The sequence below is a fragment of the Rhyacophila brunnea genome, unplaced genomic scaffold (genome assembly GCF_057557595.1).
Source record: "Rhyacophila brunnea isolate RB1 unplaced genomic scaffold, BYU_Rbru_1.0 scaffold_4, whole genome shotgun sequence".
Lineage (NCBI taxonomy): Eukaryota > Metazoa > Arthropoda > Insecta > Trichoptera > Rhyacophilidae > Rhyacophila > Rhyacophila brunnea.
Window position 1 is genome coordinate 50,055,454 of NW_028233068.1, and position 17,172 is coordinate 50,072,625.

The 17,172-nt window shown below is 32.8% G+C and overlaps 1 protein-coding gene across 1 annotated transcript in view; it reads left to right on the top strand.

Moving 5' to 3' along the window:
* The window catches only part of Itpr (Inositol 1,4,5,-trisphosphate receptor), a 100,593-nt gene that overhangs the window by 21,574 nt on the left and 61,847 nt on the right, over nt 1-17,172 (top strand). The window contains exons 2-5 of the mRNA XM_085954285.1: nt 8,163-8,295; nt 10,937-11,007; nt 14,050-14,156; nt 16,419-16,538. Of these exons, the coding sequence (XP_085810411.1) occupies nt 8,195-8,295; nt 10,937-11,007; nt 14,050-14,156; nt 16,419-16,538 (399 nt within the window). The 5' untranslated portion in view covers nt 8,163-8,194. The remainder of the gene's footprint in view (nt 1-8,162; nt 8,296-10,936; nt 11,008-14,049; nt 14,157-16,418; nt 16,539-17,172) is intronic.

Below are 17,172 nucleotides of genomic sequence, written 5' to 3' on the forward strand. Positions count from 1 at the left end.
AGACAAGGGTTTGCGATGTAATAGAGTTTATTAAAAGCTTTAAATGGAGATGGGCTGGACACATAGCTCGAAGAAGAGACAATCGTTGGACAAATCTAGTCATCCAGTGGTATCCAATAAGTACAAAACGTCCGCAAGGTAGACCTAGAGGCCGCTGGATCGATGAAATGATAAAGTTCTGCGGATTACGTGGCAACGAAATGCACAGGACCGAGAGAAGTGGAAGCAGCTTGAAGAGGCCTTCATCCAGCAGTGGATAGTTTCAGGCTGACGATGATGGTATACAAACGGATAACGATCAGATGCGTATGTGGCTGTCATCGGATTCCTGTAACCCAGATCTCAATTTTAATATTATTTATTAAATATTCATTTTTCACATACACTCAGTCAGTACTACTTACCTATATATAATATGATTTCGTAATGTTATGAGATAGCGGATCTGCAATTTCATAACATTGCGAATTAATATTATTTCATAATAATTTCAAAATATTATTTCTTAATGCGGCCGGTCAACAAAAATATCGGATCAGAATCGATTGGAAATCTCACTCGATTATAGACACATCGCACTGAATTGCCATTATATTTATTATATTGCATCGATTGTACCCTTGTAGTTATTTGAAACAGTAAATAAATCATCAGGAACAAGTATTACCGTCTTTCAACTGCATGATACATATCCTCCGCTGAACCAAAGAATACCACACTTACATACTAATACTACATTGTGAAAATATATTTCCATGAACAAAAATCATAAGTTTAGTATGGTACACGGTTCAAAACCACATGCGGTGTCAATCTATGGATGGCCTGTAAGTAATATTATAACATAATAAATGGACAATGTCATTTTATGAACTTATCAGCGATAATGGCAAAACAAATACATAGTTATGCACAAAAATGCATATGTAACTGTCAAGCAAGAAACTGCAGTTTACGGTAACAAAGATTTGACACGATAAGCGACACATAGAAAATATATTGATACTCAGACTAACTAAATTATTGGTTAACAATGTTAGCGTAATAATTTAGATAATATATTAAATTTATAAAATATATTGAATCAGTTCCCAAGACTGTTGATTGTTTCTATATCAAGTTTTTAACTGCTCCGCTGGTCCAGACTCCAGACCTATTACTGTTATTTAATTATTTTCTGCTTAAAAATTAATATTAGGCATTATCCAACTTTTGAATAATGTTCTTTTTAACAGATAGGACGGAGGACTTAAAAACAATCATAATAAATGGTCTGCTCCAACCCCTGAAATGTATTTTGTACCTGCCTGATTTTAAATGTAAAGTGTTTTAATGAAAATATTTTATGCCTACATAATTTGAAAACACCCCAGAGAAATAAAAGTACAATATAATCAATAAAAAAATCTTTAAATAAAAATACGACACCGTTGTTTTCAAATTATGTATGTTCAATAAAGAATGTTACATTGAATAAAAAAATAGTTTTCAAAATATGTAACTTTTTACAGTGAATTTATTACGGTTGGTAGATACTTCTAGAATTTAAAGCGTATTCGGGCTCAAGACACCATGGCCCTGACATCCTGAAGCGGGGCAACAGGCCACAATGTTTGACGGCCCCCCAAATATATCGCTATGGTCAAGGGCAGTATAATCTTCTACAGTAGTGTTCCCCAAATGGTATTCCGTGAAACTCCTGGGTTCCGTGTAAAATAAAGGGTATTCCGAATATTTTTAGCGATTTTTTGTATTTTTAAATAAATCCACTTGAATTGCCAGCTCTCGGCATCATATTATTATGAAGCACTGATCGTGGCCCCCTTTTGTGATAGCTAAGTAACATGCGATCCTTCGCCATATATGATAAATAGTCATTTCTATTAGTTAGAAAACACACTAAAAATAATCATAAAATAAAATCCTATTTGCCGAATAGCGCTGCAGGCGACTTTTTTCCTATTAATTAGAGCACATTTTTGGTGAGCATTTATCTCACTTAACTGGTCGACCTGCCACGTTGGGGCCCCCAGGCTAGAGCCATTTCAGCCCCTCTTTGTGGGGGCCATGCAAGACACATCATAATAATTCGTACTTATTAACTAAACTTATTAAATACACAGTAGGTGTAGCATTGTACATGTTATACCCACTGTTTATAATTAATCACTATTAGCCATTATAGAAGAAAACTCGTTCGATGACAAAGATTTAGCACGATTTTCTTCGCATTTTTAGAGGCCGTTATTTTCTGAACGAATTTGCAGCACTGCCATATTAAAAATCGACGAAATACGAGTGTGGGTCAATAATTCCTTAGAAAAAAGCATTAAAACAGTTTTTATTTTTGTATTTTTTTTTTATTTCTCAACATAATCTCCTTGGAGCTCAATACACTTGGTTAGACGTTTCTCAATTTTTTTTAAACCGTCAGAAAAATAAGTTTACGGAAGGTCCTCAAAATAAGCATTTGTCCGATCGATGACTTCTTCATTTGAAAAAAAACGTTGTCCACTTAGCCATTTTTTTAAGTTTGGGAAAAGGAAAAAGTCACTGGGGGCTAAATCTGGCGAATACGGTGGGTGGTCGACCAATTCGAACTTCAATTCTTCAATTTTAGCCATTGATCGTAAACATGTGTGAACACGGGCATTGTCCTGATGAAAGAGGATTTTTTTCCTGTTTAAATGAGGCCGTTTTTCTTCAATTTTGTTTTTTAGCTGGTCCAATAAAGATGCATAATAATCCCCTGTTATTGTTTTTCCTTTTTCCAAATAGTCAACGAAAATATTTCCACGTGCATCCCAAAATACAGTAGCCATAACCTTACCAGCTGATTTTACGGTTTTCGCCTTCTTTGGACATGGTTCGCCTTTCGCAATCAACTGATTTGACTGTTCTTTCGTCTCGGGAGTATAGTGGTGTATCCATGTTTCATCTACAGTCACAAAGCGACGAAAAAATTCATCCGGATTGCGTTGCATGAGCGACAACAGGGCTTTAGAGGCCACCACCCTATTGCGTTTATTGTCGACTGTGAGCAAACGCGGCACCCATCTTGCAGAAACTTTTTTCATGCCCAATTTGTCATGTAAAATAGAAATGACGCTACCTTTTGAGATCCCTGTAACCTCAATTATCTCACTCAACTTTAATCTTCGGTCACTTAACACCATATCGTGGATTTTATTGATCATTTCTGGTGTAGTCACCTCTACAGGACGTCCTGAGCGTGGTTCATCCTTTGTTGATGTACGACCACGTTTAAATTCATTTAACCAGTTATAAATAGTTGCAAGTGAAGGAGTAGATATGCCGTGAACTAAATCCAACTCATTTTTTATTTCCTTTGCTGTTAACCCTTTTATATTAAAATGTTTAATAACAGCTCTAAACTCAATTTTCTCCATTTTTGTAAACAAGCAAATTTTTTTTTTAAATGTACGAAAATAAAAAACAACAACCCGACCAATCTGATTGAAACTTCGCAGCATACTGAATCGGTAGTGCCGCTGCATGAAAACAAACCGCTTACAGTACTAGTCGCGCCACCTGTCGGCTTTTCTAAGGACTTATTGACCCACCCTCGTATCATAAAATAATGTAAGGTACGTATAAAAAACGTACCAAAGAAAGTACATATGTAAATTCTTTCATTCTCGGTATAAATTTAACATACATAACGGAAAGACACCTTTAAAAAACACGCCGTTCCAAAAAAGCTCTTTGTACCTATTACCCGAACCGCGAAGATTTCCCCACGCTATTGAAAACTCGAACAACATCCTTTGCCGAAATTTATTTTAGAAATTCGTTCTTTTTTATTTCGTGTTTATCTTCCCGGAATTTTCGCAATTTTACCCAAACGCAGTTATATTACGAGTATTATTTTCGTGTTTACGATTTTCCTCACTGAACGTGTACGTTTGATGGTACGCACGTGTGATGTTATGACGTTATGAGTTATGAGTGTTATGACTGAAAAATATTTTAATTTTCTACCGAAAGATCGTATAATAATTTATTAATTACGCGGTGTTAATGTTACCCAACGTAAATTTTGTACCTACGCCTACACGGTTGTATGAATAACGTTACATGAAAAATAACATGACCTTTGGGTCTATTCTATGCTTATCGACCGCTAAAGTGATAAAGTGAAAAATATTATCAAACTTAGGGTAGGTTTGTATCAAAATATTAGCACTTATTGTAACAATTACACGAAGCCGGTTTTTATTGTTGCAATAAATGCTATATTTTAACAGCACCTATCTTGCTGCTGTTAAAATATCGCACTTATTGCAACAATAAAAACCGGCTTCGTGTAATTGTTACAATAAGTGCTAATATTTTGATACAAACCTACCCTAAGTTTGATACTATTTATCAATTTAGTGTTCGATAAGTATAGAATAGACCCACTTATCAAACTGTTTATACTTACTTTTAATTAGTTTGTTATCGTTGTAGTATGTTAATTTTCCAATGAAAGAATCCAAAAATAATAGATGATTAGTATTTGTAAGAATACCTAGATTTACGAAAAACTCTTTAGACTTTTACTAAAAATATCTTCTACTCAATTGCGTTACGATGTTTTCTCAGAATGATGAGCATATTTTTATTCGATTTTGGATTATAAGTCAGGTGTCGAAAACTTAAATTTCGCTAAATAGTATTATTTCAGTTTTTTCACAATATTATTTGACTATTTATTTATTCGGTTTGCAACTGCAACGTAACGGTGCTGCACTTGTTTCAGTTGGTTGCCAGGAATAACTCGAAGGCGATTACCGAAGATTTGTTAATTGCGCTGGTGTGGTGAATTATTTTATAGTAAATAATGGATCGTGGGTCCCAGGTTCGAATCCTGGGTCTGGCAAATACACATATTGTTTTTCAATGTGTGTTTGGAGTCAGAGTATGGAACTAATAGGTTGAGCAAGTGGCTAACATCCATTTCGCGTAAAAACAAAAATCTGTTAATCCTCCACGCTGTGGAGGCTCATATGACCTTCTTAGGATCGGACATGGTTAAAAAAATGGAAAAGTTTATCCAGTCACATTTAAATATTTCAATATTTTCAGTTTCAAGTTTGTATGGATTCCATTCATAAATAAAATAAACTATATTAAGTATTTTCATTTTTTATTAAAAATATAATGTACATAATATATTATATTCCTTTTAACACTACAGCAGGCCACGAGGCCCAATGAAGTATTGTAATGAAACAGTAGTGTATTTAATAATATAAGAAAAACAATCACAAGCACCTAGATTTTGAGAAAATCACATAAATATATTGTGACTTCACTGAGTCGAACACGAGGCCCCCGGATGAAATGCCAGCGCCTCACACACTGGACCACGAGTATCGTATTGATGCAATAATATTCCTACGACATAAGGCTGACCAGTGGACTCGTAAATAATCCTAATAATACACATCTGAGTCTGCTAATACAAATTAATCATTCATTCGTAAACATATAGATACCGATAAATACGGTAGAAAAATGAACTTTCTCTTACATTGAAATGAGGGTTATTATTGCAAATCTGCTTTCATACATTTATTGACGTTTTATTCTGCTAACGCATCTGTAGCAGCATAATGGTATTCGATAATACATAATTGTTTGTTTTTATGTCTTTGAACTATTCTGTGTCCACTCTAATAATGGGATGTTGTTCTTACGTGATAATAAGTCAATTGCACTGAACAATTGAACAACTAGAATTTTGATTTAGAATTTAAATTCAATATTTTATTAAGTGCCCTCAGTCGATAGTAGGTGCCTGCCTATTCATTATTTGACTGTGCCTGCCTATTCATTGACACCTACTCATTAATTCATACTATCTTACGATGCGAGCGTAGTAGTAATTAAATATACCTACTCCCATTATATTGTACAATTATCGTAATCGTCAAAAATATTAGTGTAGGTATGTAAGTACTTTCTTTCTACCTTTTTTAAAATTCCCCATCTGGCTCGCAAACCATCGTTGATTGATCTCTTATTTATATACATACAATGGCCGTGTTTACACTCGTCCACGAATTAAAATCCGTTAATTCTGGAAATTAGAAATATTATGTTTCTTTCGGCAGACGTAAGACTGTTTTATAAATTTTCTTTGATATTTATGAACACACCGGCTGTAAATTATATCTTTATCCCGACTGTAATATGGAAAACGTTACATAATTAATCTGTTGAATTGATGAACTGTATCGAACAATATTATGCTCCAGTGGCTAGCTATACCTACGCGTCTAAAATCGCAATGATTATTTTATTTCAGATTTCTAAATTTTAGCTACAATTAAAAATAACATAAGTACCTACGTCTTTTCAACAATAATAAATTTTACTTAACACTTCAACTATTCATAATTTGTTTGTTATATTTTTTGAAGTTATACTTCTTTAGGCGCGTTTGGAAAATAAGATCAGAGTGTATTTTTGGCATGTGACATGTAACACATAATTTATTTTTTCAGACGAAAAAAAATCGCACTCGATTGGATTCGAACCATGATTGTTCGGTTATCAGCCTTTACGCCACAGTATGATAATGCAATCGCGACGATAATACAGTATTATATTATAGTTTATTCCGTTGCATAGGCAGCGAATTTATTATTATATGTACGAAGAATTGTTCCGTTGCCTAGGAAACGAATTTATTACTGTCGGCCATTTGCAATTCCTTACGTAAACAAACGATTAAACATCAGATTGACATTTAGTACTTTAAAAATAAAAACAACGAGAAACCATTATTATAATTTAGTAAGTAATATAAGTTAAAATGTATAGAAATAAACCAACGGCGTTCCAATAAGCGGTCATTTTTCTTGAGTGTGTAATTTAACAAGATAATTAAGAGCTAGTCGAAGAATCTAGGTTATCACAAGTTTTGTTTTTCTTTTGTTACGCCAAAGAAGTATAACTTCTAACACACACCGATATTTTTTATTGTGACCCTTGACTTGATAGGTAGGTATTGGAGTTTTTACCTACTTTATTGTATTGATTTAGTATATATGTGTCGCTAGATTTCAAAATCAGCCAAGTCCATAATAGATGAATAGAATAAAAACAGCTTTTTGTTTTCTCAAATACACAGTCACAAGGGTGAAAGTTTATATTATTTCAAGTATAGAATATTTAAAATTAACAAATTCCACATTTTGATAATGCAGAAATGTTAGAAAGCAGTAGTTTTTCAGCAATTCACAAAAAAGTCAAAAATACCTAAAGGTGGACTTGGCTGATTTTTAAATGTAGCGACACATATGTTAGAGTTAAGAGCGCTCGTTGTCAGTGTATGTTTGCCTTCGGTGAGTATACACAGCGCCTGAAGATGCCGAAAGGTGAAACCCGGGTCGCAAAAAACGACTCAAATGGAATAGTACAAAACTTAAAACCATTAGAATTTAAATTCAAATTCCATCAAATACCTTCAGTCGATAGTATTAATATAATAAAAAATACTTACTGTTCATTCTTCATCGAAGACTCAGTATACACAAGATTTAAGAATATAGCAGTCTTTTTTGAAAATACATACATACCTATATAAAAACATACGTATTAGAAAAACTATAGAAAAGTCTTGCACTGAGTGAGATTCAAACACACATCTTTCGTTTGCTGAGCGAGTGCTCTAACCATTGTGAATCGGAAAAAAGAGTTTCAAAACTTTTTCGAATAGCAAACGTCTAAATAATGAATAAAACAAAATACAAACCTATTGAATGATTCGTTATTATCCGTAATAGTACTTAACTAAATATTTTTATTTCTATTTTTTGTAATGTCAAACGTATTATTAAAACAAATTTTGGGGGCGGTCCTGACCCCTGAACTGTTTTCTGAGTAGGCACATTTATTCATTCGTACAGCAGCAGTTTGTCATTGACAAATTTTATTAATCAGGCACACTGACACAAAGTCACACCAGTCAAAGGTTGTGTCTGTCTTTTCGTCGTGTTGTCAATTTATCGTGACTTTGTTTATTTTTTACATTGCGGATTTCTGTTTAACTGCCGAAACCGGGAGATTTAATAATCTTGGGTCCCTAACCCTAGGCATATACTTACCATATTTTTGTTAGTGAAGTTTTGATGTTTTTTATGTTGTAGGTTTCGATCATTGGGGCGCTCCGGTGGTGATAATGGGAGACAACCTGATATGCTCAGCAGGGTTTCTTCATCTGGGAGACATTGTCTCCCTGTACGCGGAAGGGAGCGTATGCGGATTCCTCAGCACGCTAGGGTAAGATACCAGTGAATCCTCTTCCTCTGGCTTGCCAACATTAAAATATTTTAAACGAATATGTTTAGTTTAGTCCAGGGGTCGGCAAACTTTTGGACTAAAGGAGCCAAATATGAGTGGCATAACGGTTAAAAAAAATGTCGAGAGCCATACGTATAACATTTTTATAAATATGATTTATTTAAATGAATTAATTACATTTTATAAGTGTTTATTTATTAAGCGAAGAAGATTTCCCGAATAAAACTAACGTAAATATATGTTTTTATTGTTGAAATTATAAATATAATTTTTACAGAATACGAATTACATACAATTTTCACGTATTCCTTAAAACTAATGTGAACAATGACCTACCTTCCTTGCATTTCTTTGGAGAGTTTCTGTATGTTTGGTATGTAACTAGTTTTTAATTTCAGAAGGGTGGAGGTAGACTGGTAAGTTTCGACATATATAGTGCACACTAAACTTTGTCAGTCATACTTATTTGTTTTCATTGAACTAAGAATAACATTTTCAAATGGTGCTGGTTGAAATTCAATAAAAGCCTGCCTAAACCAAACCACACTAGTTTAGGTATGCTTTGGGCGATCCGGTAAAAATAGTGCACACTTTTTCAGTCATATTTGTTTTCGTTGAATTAAGAATTCTTATTACAGATGGTGTCGGTTACTTTTTTGAAATTCAGTAAGGCCTGACAACCAAACCAACCATAATCGATAAAAAATATTCTCATATCTATAAAATATCCAAAATGATGTATGGTTTAATGGCATAATAATTTTGGATATTTTATAGATAAACGAATAGTATTTGACTATTATCTACTATGGCTTGGATTAGGCAGGGTTTAATTGAATTTCAAAAATTAACAAACACTATCTACACATTTTAGTCTTAGTGGAATGAAATAAATGTGTTTAAAGTTAAGTGTGCACTATTTATGTCAGATCTTAACAGCCTACCTCCACCCTTCGCCACTGACAGGTAATGTATGTCGTGTTTTTACCAAAATTGAATTTTATTATGCTGTAACAATATTGTATGTCCAAATAAGGTATTTCTTACGATACTGTCTTATTTATTTACAGAATAATGTCCATTTAACCTTAGATCGATCAATCGGAATCTTTTGAATTCGATTTTGTCAATTCCGGACATACATACATTATTTATGCACTTTTCCTGCGATGGAACACTTGGCAAATCCTGGAATTTTAACAGAACACTTGTATATTTTATAAGGTCGATAAATAATACATTATCAATAAATTTAAAAAAAAATGATAATTATTTATTTATTAACATTCCGTGGAACATCGTTTGGGAAACCCTGCACTAACCCATTGATACGTTAATTAATTATTATTGACAGACTGGATAAAGATCATGTATTGTAAAATAGTTCTAATGATGACGACTTATCGACAATCCCTACTTTGTAAATTTTGTCATTTTCTTGTATCTACTATACACACCCTATTTATCTACAGTCGAGCTCGGTTATTAAGATCACGGATGTAACGTTAACATTTTAGTTTATGATTTTCTTCATACATTTATTCACTTTTATAACAAGCTCCTTATCGAATATACCGAGCTAAAATATCGTCAAATTTTTTCTTAAAACTGTTAATGTGTGGATCGTTTAAAAACATTTCGACCCTAAGCAATAAAATCCGATGGACAGGATGACCTAATTGGTATCTTCGCTGACAATATTGAAAAAGTATCCATGCATATGGTTGAAATTCCATGTAAAAAATCCAATGTTTGTGAAGTCGGTAGGTACCTACCAGCGTTCATTACAATAAACAACTTCTTTCGGGGAAAAATTCTTATTGTGTATTTTTGTTTGAATTGCAACTTTTTGAGTTATGTGACCGCTCATTTTAAAAATACCTAGTCTCTGATATAACGAGTAACGCTTGTAACGAGCAAATTCAGTCAGTCCCATCTTTCTCGTAATAACCATTTTCGACTGTAGTTATAATGATGACGACTTATCGACAATCCCTACTTTGTAAACTTGGCTTTATTTTCTTCTATGTACTATACACACCCTATTTATCTATTTAATTGGCTTGTCATTAACTGTTGTCGTAACCGGGGTATTTAGCGTTGAGCTCAAATGCTCATTCGTTTTCTCATAAATGATTGTTTGCAACAGGGAATACAAAATTATAGGAAACTGGATTACCCTACTGGGTTTGGAATAAAAGGGTAAGGATCTCGAGTGTGGAAAAATATGGGATAAACTTAGTGTTAAAGAATATATTATTTTCAATAGTTATGTCTGTCTCATAAAATGTATTAAAATTTGTCACTTAAACATAATGCACATTCAATATTTGAGGACAGTTTTGTGTGCCATGGTTTTACGGCCTAAAGTAATAGAATAAACCCATACTTCAACTCTGAACTTCAAAAGTGGTACCATACCTGGTAGGATAAGCCAGTTCCCATTAATTTTGTGTTCCCTGTTTGTCAACTACAATTATTATTCATCAAGACGGCACTTCAAATTCGAATTCAATAGGTGGTCGGTATGAGGCATTTCTAATTCTATAATTTTCAACAATAGTGTAATTAATATTAAGTTACTTGATGCCTTTTTAATTAATTCCGTATTTTTTTTCAGGTTGGTAGATGACAGAACCGTCGTCTGCCCGGAGGCGGGGGATCTCAGTGATCCCCCGAAAAAATTTAGAGGTTTGTATTTTTGATTTTTTTCTAATCCAGTAACGTTCTTAATAAAAAAAACCTAATGTTATTCATAAATCACTATGAGTCACAATGCAAATGTTCAGGCCGCTTCCACTTTTTGTAGTCTTCTTTATATTCTGCTCTTGCAGTCTATTTTAGCTTGGCTTTCTTTCAGTTTATTTAAAATATACAGAATTTGTAAGATAGTAAGGTTAGCATACAATTAAATTTGTCAATTCTTATTAAATAACATTTATTTAGGTACTTGTTAAGTAGCCCAATGAATTTTAACAGCTGTAATTATACACATTACGGACTCGATATCGTGCTTGTGTACTGATAGTCTGTTTACATGTGCATGGATTTACTGCTGGCAGTACGTATTATTGCTGCCATAACATGAAAATGCAAGTATAAACACATATTGTCATGCAAATTGCAAGACTGCATTCATGAATGAAAAAAATTCAGAAGCTTCTGAATTTTCATGCGACAATTGGACCGTGTAATAACTGCGCCTGCAGTAGAACAATAGTAGTGAACCTGCCGGTAAAAATACTAACTACACCGCACAGAGTCATTTTGAGGTTAACCGATATTCACAACCTGTCAAATAGTACAAAATAATGATAACATCGCGTCTCGCTTACTCTTGAAGAATGAGATTGGCGAGACAGTCAGCACTTTTACGTGTAAACAGTTATTGTCGCGATGGTTCAAATTACACAATTTGTTGCCAGTAAATCCATGCAAGTGTACAGGCACTATAAGGTAAATCACATATTATATCTTAGTACCTAAATATTAAAATGAATTGTCACTTTAAAATATATGCGTTATGAAATCACACTTGAAACCTAAATACATAGCACAACTAACATACTATGTAGGATGTAGTGCTTATTTCTACAAGGTTGTGTTTATGTTTCAAATGATTATGTAGATCGAAAACTGTGCGTAAAATTAAACAAGGCATGACAACTCCATATCACTGCGCACGCGCACAACAGCGATTCGTATATTATTATAGCAGTTCGTTTCAAGATGCTTTGCAGTGCGTTGGCCATATACTTTTAATTACTCTGCTTTTATATTATAATCTTTAATTATTGAATCTAGATTATTAGTAGATTATATCCTTCTATATATCCATAATTAGACTCTGTAAAAAGTAAATACATACCTCCATAACCCTCCCTGCTTTAATTCTACAGTTACCTAATGGCAACAATACTAATATTTTGAGATATCTAGTGAATTTTTACATTTACAATATTACTAAAAACTGACACGATAAAGTGACATTTTAATCCATTTGCACTATATTAAGTCCACAAATGACAACATTCCCCTCCATCCTCACTCTTCATCATAATTTTTTTACCCCTTGTCTAAATTATATCACATTTTATTTGACATAGTGCACACTCAACTTTGTCAGTCATAGTTGTATGTTTTCGTTGAACTAAAAATACAATTGGCAGATGGTGCTGGTTAGTTTTTAAAATTCGATTAAACCCCCCTACACCCGCGTTGGCCGCGCAGCTTAAGCGTCGGCCTATAGTGTCGTGGGTCCCAGGTTCGAATCCTGGGTCAGATAAGTACACATTGTTTTTCAATGTGTGTATGAGTCGGAGTATAGACCTAATAGGTTCAGCAAGTGGCTGACATCCATTTCTTGTAAAAAACAAATCTGTTAATACAAACCTCCACTCTGTGGAGGCCCATATGATCCTATTAGGATCGGACATGGTCGAACAAACCAAACCATAATAGTTTAGGAATGCTATGGACAATCCGACAAAAATAGTGCACACTTTTTCAGTCATACTTTTTTGTTTTTGTTGAATTAAAAATACATATTACACATGGTGTTGGTTAGTAGTTTTTTAAATTCATTGCCCTGCCTAACCAAACAATAATGATAAAAAATATTCCTCTATCTGTAAAATACCTAAAATTATGTATGATTTAATGGCATAAACATAAACAAATATTTGACTAATATCTACAATGGCTTGGAATAAGTAAGGTTTAATTGAATATGAAAAACTAACAAACACTATCTACACATTGTAGTCTTAATTCAATGAACAGTCTACCTCCACCCTTCACCACTGCCAGATCCCCTCCCACCTTAGGATGTGACATTAAAACCCCCTAAAAAATTTAATCTTTAGTGACCAACAGTACTTTATTTACCGTTAATTATTATTATAGGTAAATTTTAATTAAAAATAATAGAACATTTCATTTACTTGCTTGCTTGTAAAGCAAAAATTACCCACAAAATTTATTTAATGACAGGGGTGTGATTGCATATTTTTACATAATAAATCAATATCCAGTACAATGTTTGAAATGCTAATTCACAAGGTTTGCTCCAAAGTCTCAGTTGAAAGACACGACATGTGTTTATGTTTTATTATCAGTAATGATGAAAATGCGTAGGTATGTTGTCGCAAAAGGAATTATGATTAACAATGCTGCTTTTGCGAAAGACGGATATTCTTGCTGTCGCCTTATCCAAAATTCTGCAAGGCTTCTTACATTAAATTCGGCTTTAAGGGAATTATCTGATCTAATATCAATCAATTCTTCTTGAGCTGCCCACGTAATATGATCATATTTTAAGGATTTAGCAAATGATGTTCTTATCCAATTGTTGTGTTGGTCTTTATATAAGTTGGGAAATATTTGCTATCCTGGCAGGAGCTCCAGGGCCCCCCAGGAGGCCGCGCCTCCTAGTTTGAGAAGTACTGGTCTATGTCTCTTATGTTCATTAGATTAATCTGCTTACAAAAGAAAACCAAAGTAATTATGAACTTAATTATAGCAAAGTAAATGATTCTGAAGGTGCACAGTTCACGGGTACTTATTAATTACCACGTTTTACGGAGTCACGTGGAACTAAAATTTATTACATTTTTTTTACGATTATCAAAAATGAAATAAAAATTATTTGACGTACAGTTATTTTTATGAGATGTTTAATTACATTTAAGATAATTTGTTTACATTGTTTGATATTTCCACGCGTTTCCGCAGATTGCCTCCTGAAGATATGCCCCATGAACAGATACTCGGCACAGAAGCAATTCTGGAACACTGCCAAGCAAACAAACACCGACACCGGACTTCTAAACAGATTACACGTATGTATTATTACATACTTATTTCATTCCGGAATCTTTATGGAAAGTTTAGAATGGTTACAGGCATTGTTTACAAATATTTGCAAAAATGTATCTACATTTCAATATGCATCACTATATGAATTCATTAAGATAAAATCTATTCCTAACATTTTGAAACAATTACAGTATTTATTTTAAAAAAATGTATTAAACTATGGCTTCAAATTATTGGGTAGGTATATATATGCAATAACAGCAAGTATTTTAATAAAAAATCTAGCAAGTATTTTATTAAAAAGGTGGGAATTATTTAATATGAAAGCAAGTAAAAAATGATCATCGGTAAGTATTAAAATAGTAACAATGGAAGTATTTAAATTATTATAGGGAATTATTTAAATAATTAATGGTAAGTATAAATATCAATTTGTCAGAATAAAATCTATTTTGGACAGATTTTTTCTTTTACAGAGATAGCTTATTGCATAGACTAATATACTTTTTATGCGATAATGGTAACCCTAAAATGCCGTGCGCCCCATTGAATGTTTTTTACTTTTCATACTATCAAAATAATAATGGATATTGGTTTTATCTATTGGCCCATGTCATTTAAATAATGATTATTTTTTGCTGTACCAATATTTTACATTCAACATTAAAACTGGCGGGCTTATACCGATACTTTGAAATAAATACTTACCATTCATTTAAAATTCTGACAGTTGTTATTTAAAAACTTTTCAAAATTGTCTATTAATACTTGCTTTAAAAATGCACGCCTTAAACTATCTCAATAATTTTCTGCGAATGCTTGTTAAAAATTATACACATTCTAATATTATTATGGTGTGCAGAATCATTTCTAAACTACATGATTTTTTAACTAAACAATGAGGCAATTATTTTTGTTTACCATTTCTCCTTTATAGAATGCCAAAATAACTATGTGTGTAAATAAAAGTAACAAGTTTTTTCCGACACTCGGAAATTTTATTTATTTTCTACACCAGTTTTATATTGGTGCGCAAGAGGAAAAGGGAGATAAGTCTGAAAATTAAAAAAAAATATTGTTAAATATAATAGTGAGAGCGGAAATGATCAGTGATGACATATCTTTACATTACATAAATTGAACTCATTTATCTCAATGCAAATTGTTGATATATCTCACTGTAGGTTTGAGGTATCGATATGCATAAAAAAGAATCGACGCTGTTGAAGTAGTGAATTTCACATAAAAATATATAATATCACATACAAATTATGTTGCTATCGAAAACTCAATCGTCTTTTTGGCTTGCTTGAAAAATGTTGATTGTTTACTTATCTCACTTTTCTTTTTGCATATAGATTTGACAGATGAAATCGGTCCAAAAATAAAATGTGTGAAGAACTACAGAAAACTGATTGAAATTATTAAATTAATTATAAGTACATTACTATCTCAACTGTATTTTTATGAGGAGATCTATTGTCAGCCATTTCCTCAAATTTTGTTGTTTGATTTAATAAAACGCAACTTTTTTTGTAGTATTTATTCCACTTTAATAAATAGATTTATTTATCAAAGTGGAATAAATACTACAAAAAAATTTTGCGTTTTATTAAATCAAACAACAATACAATGCAGTTCCACAGTCGACAGTTAACAAAATAAAATAAATAGAATCTTGTTCAGAAATTAATGCTGAAATCTTCTATTTTGGTATGAATCTGTTATTTTATAAAATTTTAATTTATCTTATTGTTAAAAATCACTATGTCACATGCAATATTCCCACTAATGATGCACATGTGCGCAAAAAACCTAAATTTGCAAAAAGCTCTTGTATCGTTAATATAGACAGGTATGAAAAAAGTCAAAATTGATGTGACATAGACTTACACGGAAACTTTCTGAAAGCAGTTATTCATACCTAAAATTTTACAAATAGGTTTTTATACCAAAACAAATCTGTTTCAATTTATTTTTCAATTCATAGGTTTTATTTAGGTTTCTATTTTGATTAAAATTTATTTCTCGTGTGTGGTCTCTTGAAAAGACAAAGCACATTACAGCACTTACACATAAGCTCACAACTTAGAGAGAATACGGGTCACATGTTTAATCCATTTAGGATGGATCAGTGAAGCCAAGATTTGACCGATTCAATACTTTACTGATTATCTATGATGACCAATGAATTGCTTTAAAAAGAATTGGTTGCCAAGTTAAATTATTGTTAAACTAGCATAAATTTGTATCTCATAATATGTACTATTATTTTGTCTTTGAAGCATGCTGCTGAGATAGAAAAGAAACAAAACGAGATAGAGAACAAAAAACTTTTGGGAACAGTGGTTCAGTATGGCAGCGTTGTACAGCTTCTACACGTCAAATCTAATAAATATCTCACGGTAAGATCATATTATGTTCTAACTAATTATTAATCTACCATGTATCAATAGTAAATAATTTCATTGACTATTTTGAAGGCATATGTCATATAGTATAGAAATCATAGCAAACAAGTGACAGCTGAAATCTCTTAAAATTAAACAAATAAGTATTTCTATAAGATATTCATCCAGCTAATTCTCGCATATGGTTCAGAATGCTGGACAGTAACAAAGGTGAGTGATGATGCGTTGGCTATTTTCAAGGAAATGATCTCATGGAGGAATTATGACACAACTCTGGACAATGAAGTGTGCCATAATAGAGTGCGAAAATTATAAATTGAAGTGTCATGGCCGCCGTTGTGGCGCTGCGATATATTATGAAAGGATTGTCAGTATTGTAGTTCTCAAAACGGCCACGCTTCACGTTAAACTTGCCGCAGTCTAGGTGCAATCATGCATTATTTACATTGTACGTGAATGAGAGGATTGCATTCCGTATCTTAGCTGTACATCTTGCACAGGCACTACACAGCGAAGGATGAAGAGGAATTGGACATCTGAGGTTTCAATTAGTGCATTTTGTAGCCAGGATTGGAATCTACTATTTGAGTAGGCCAGAACCCACTTTGAGTTGTCGCCTCTAGACGAT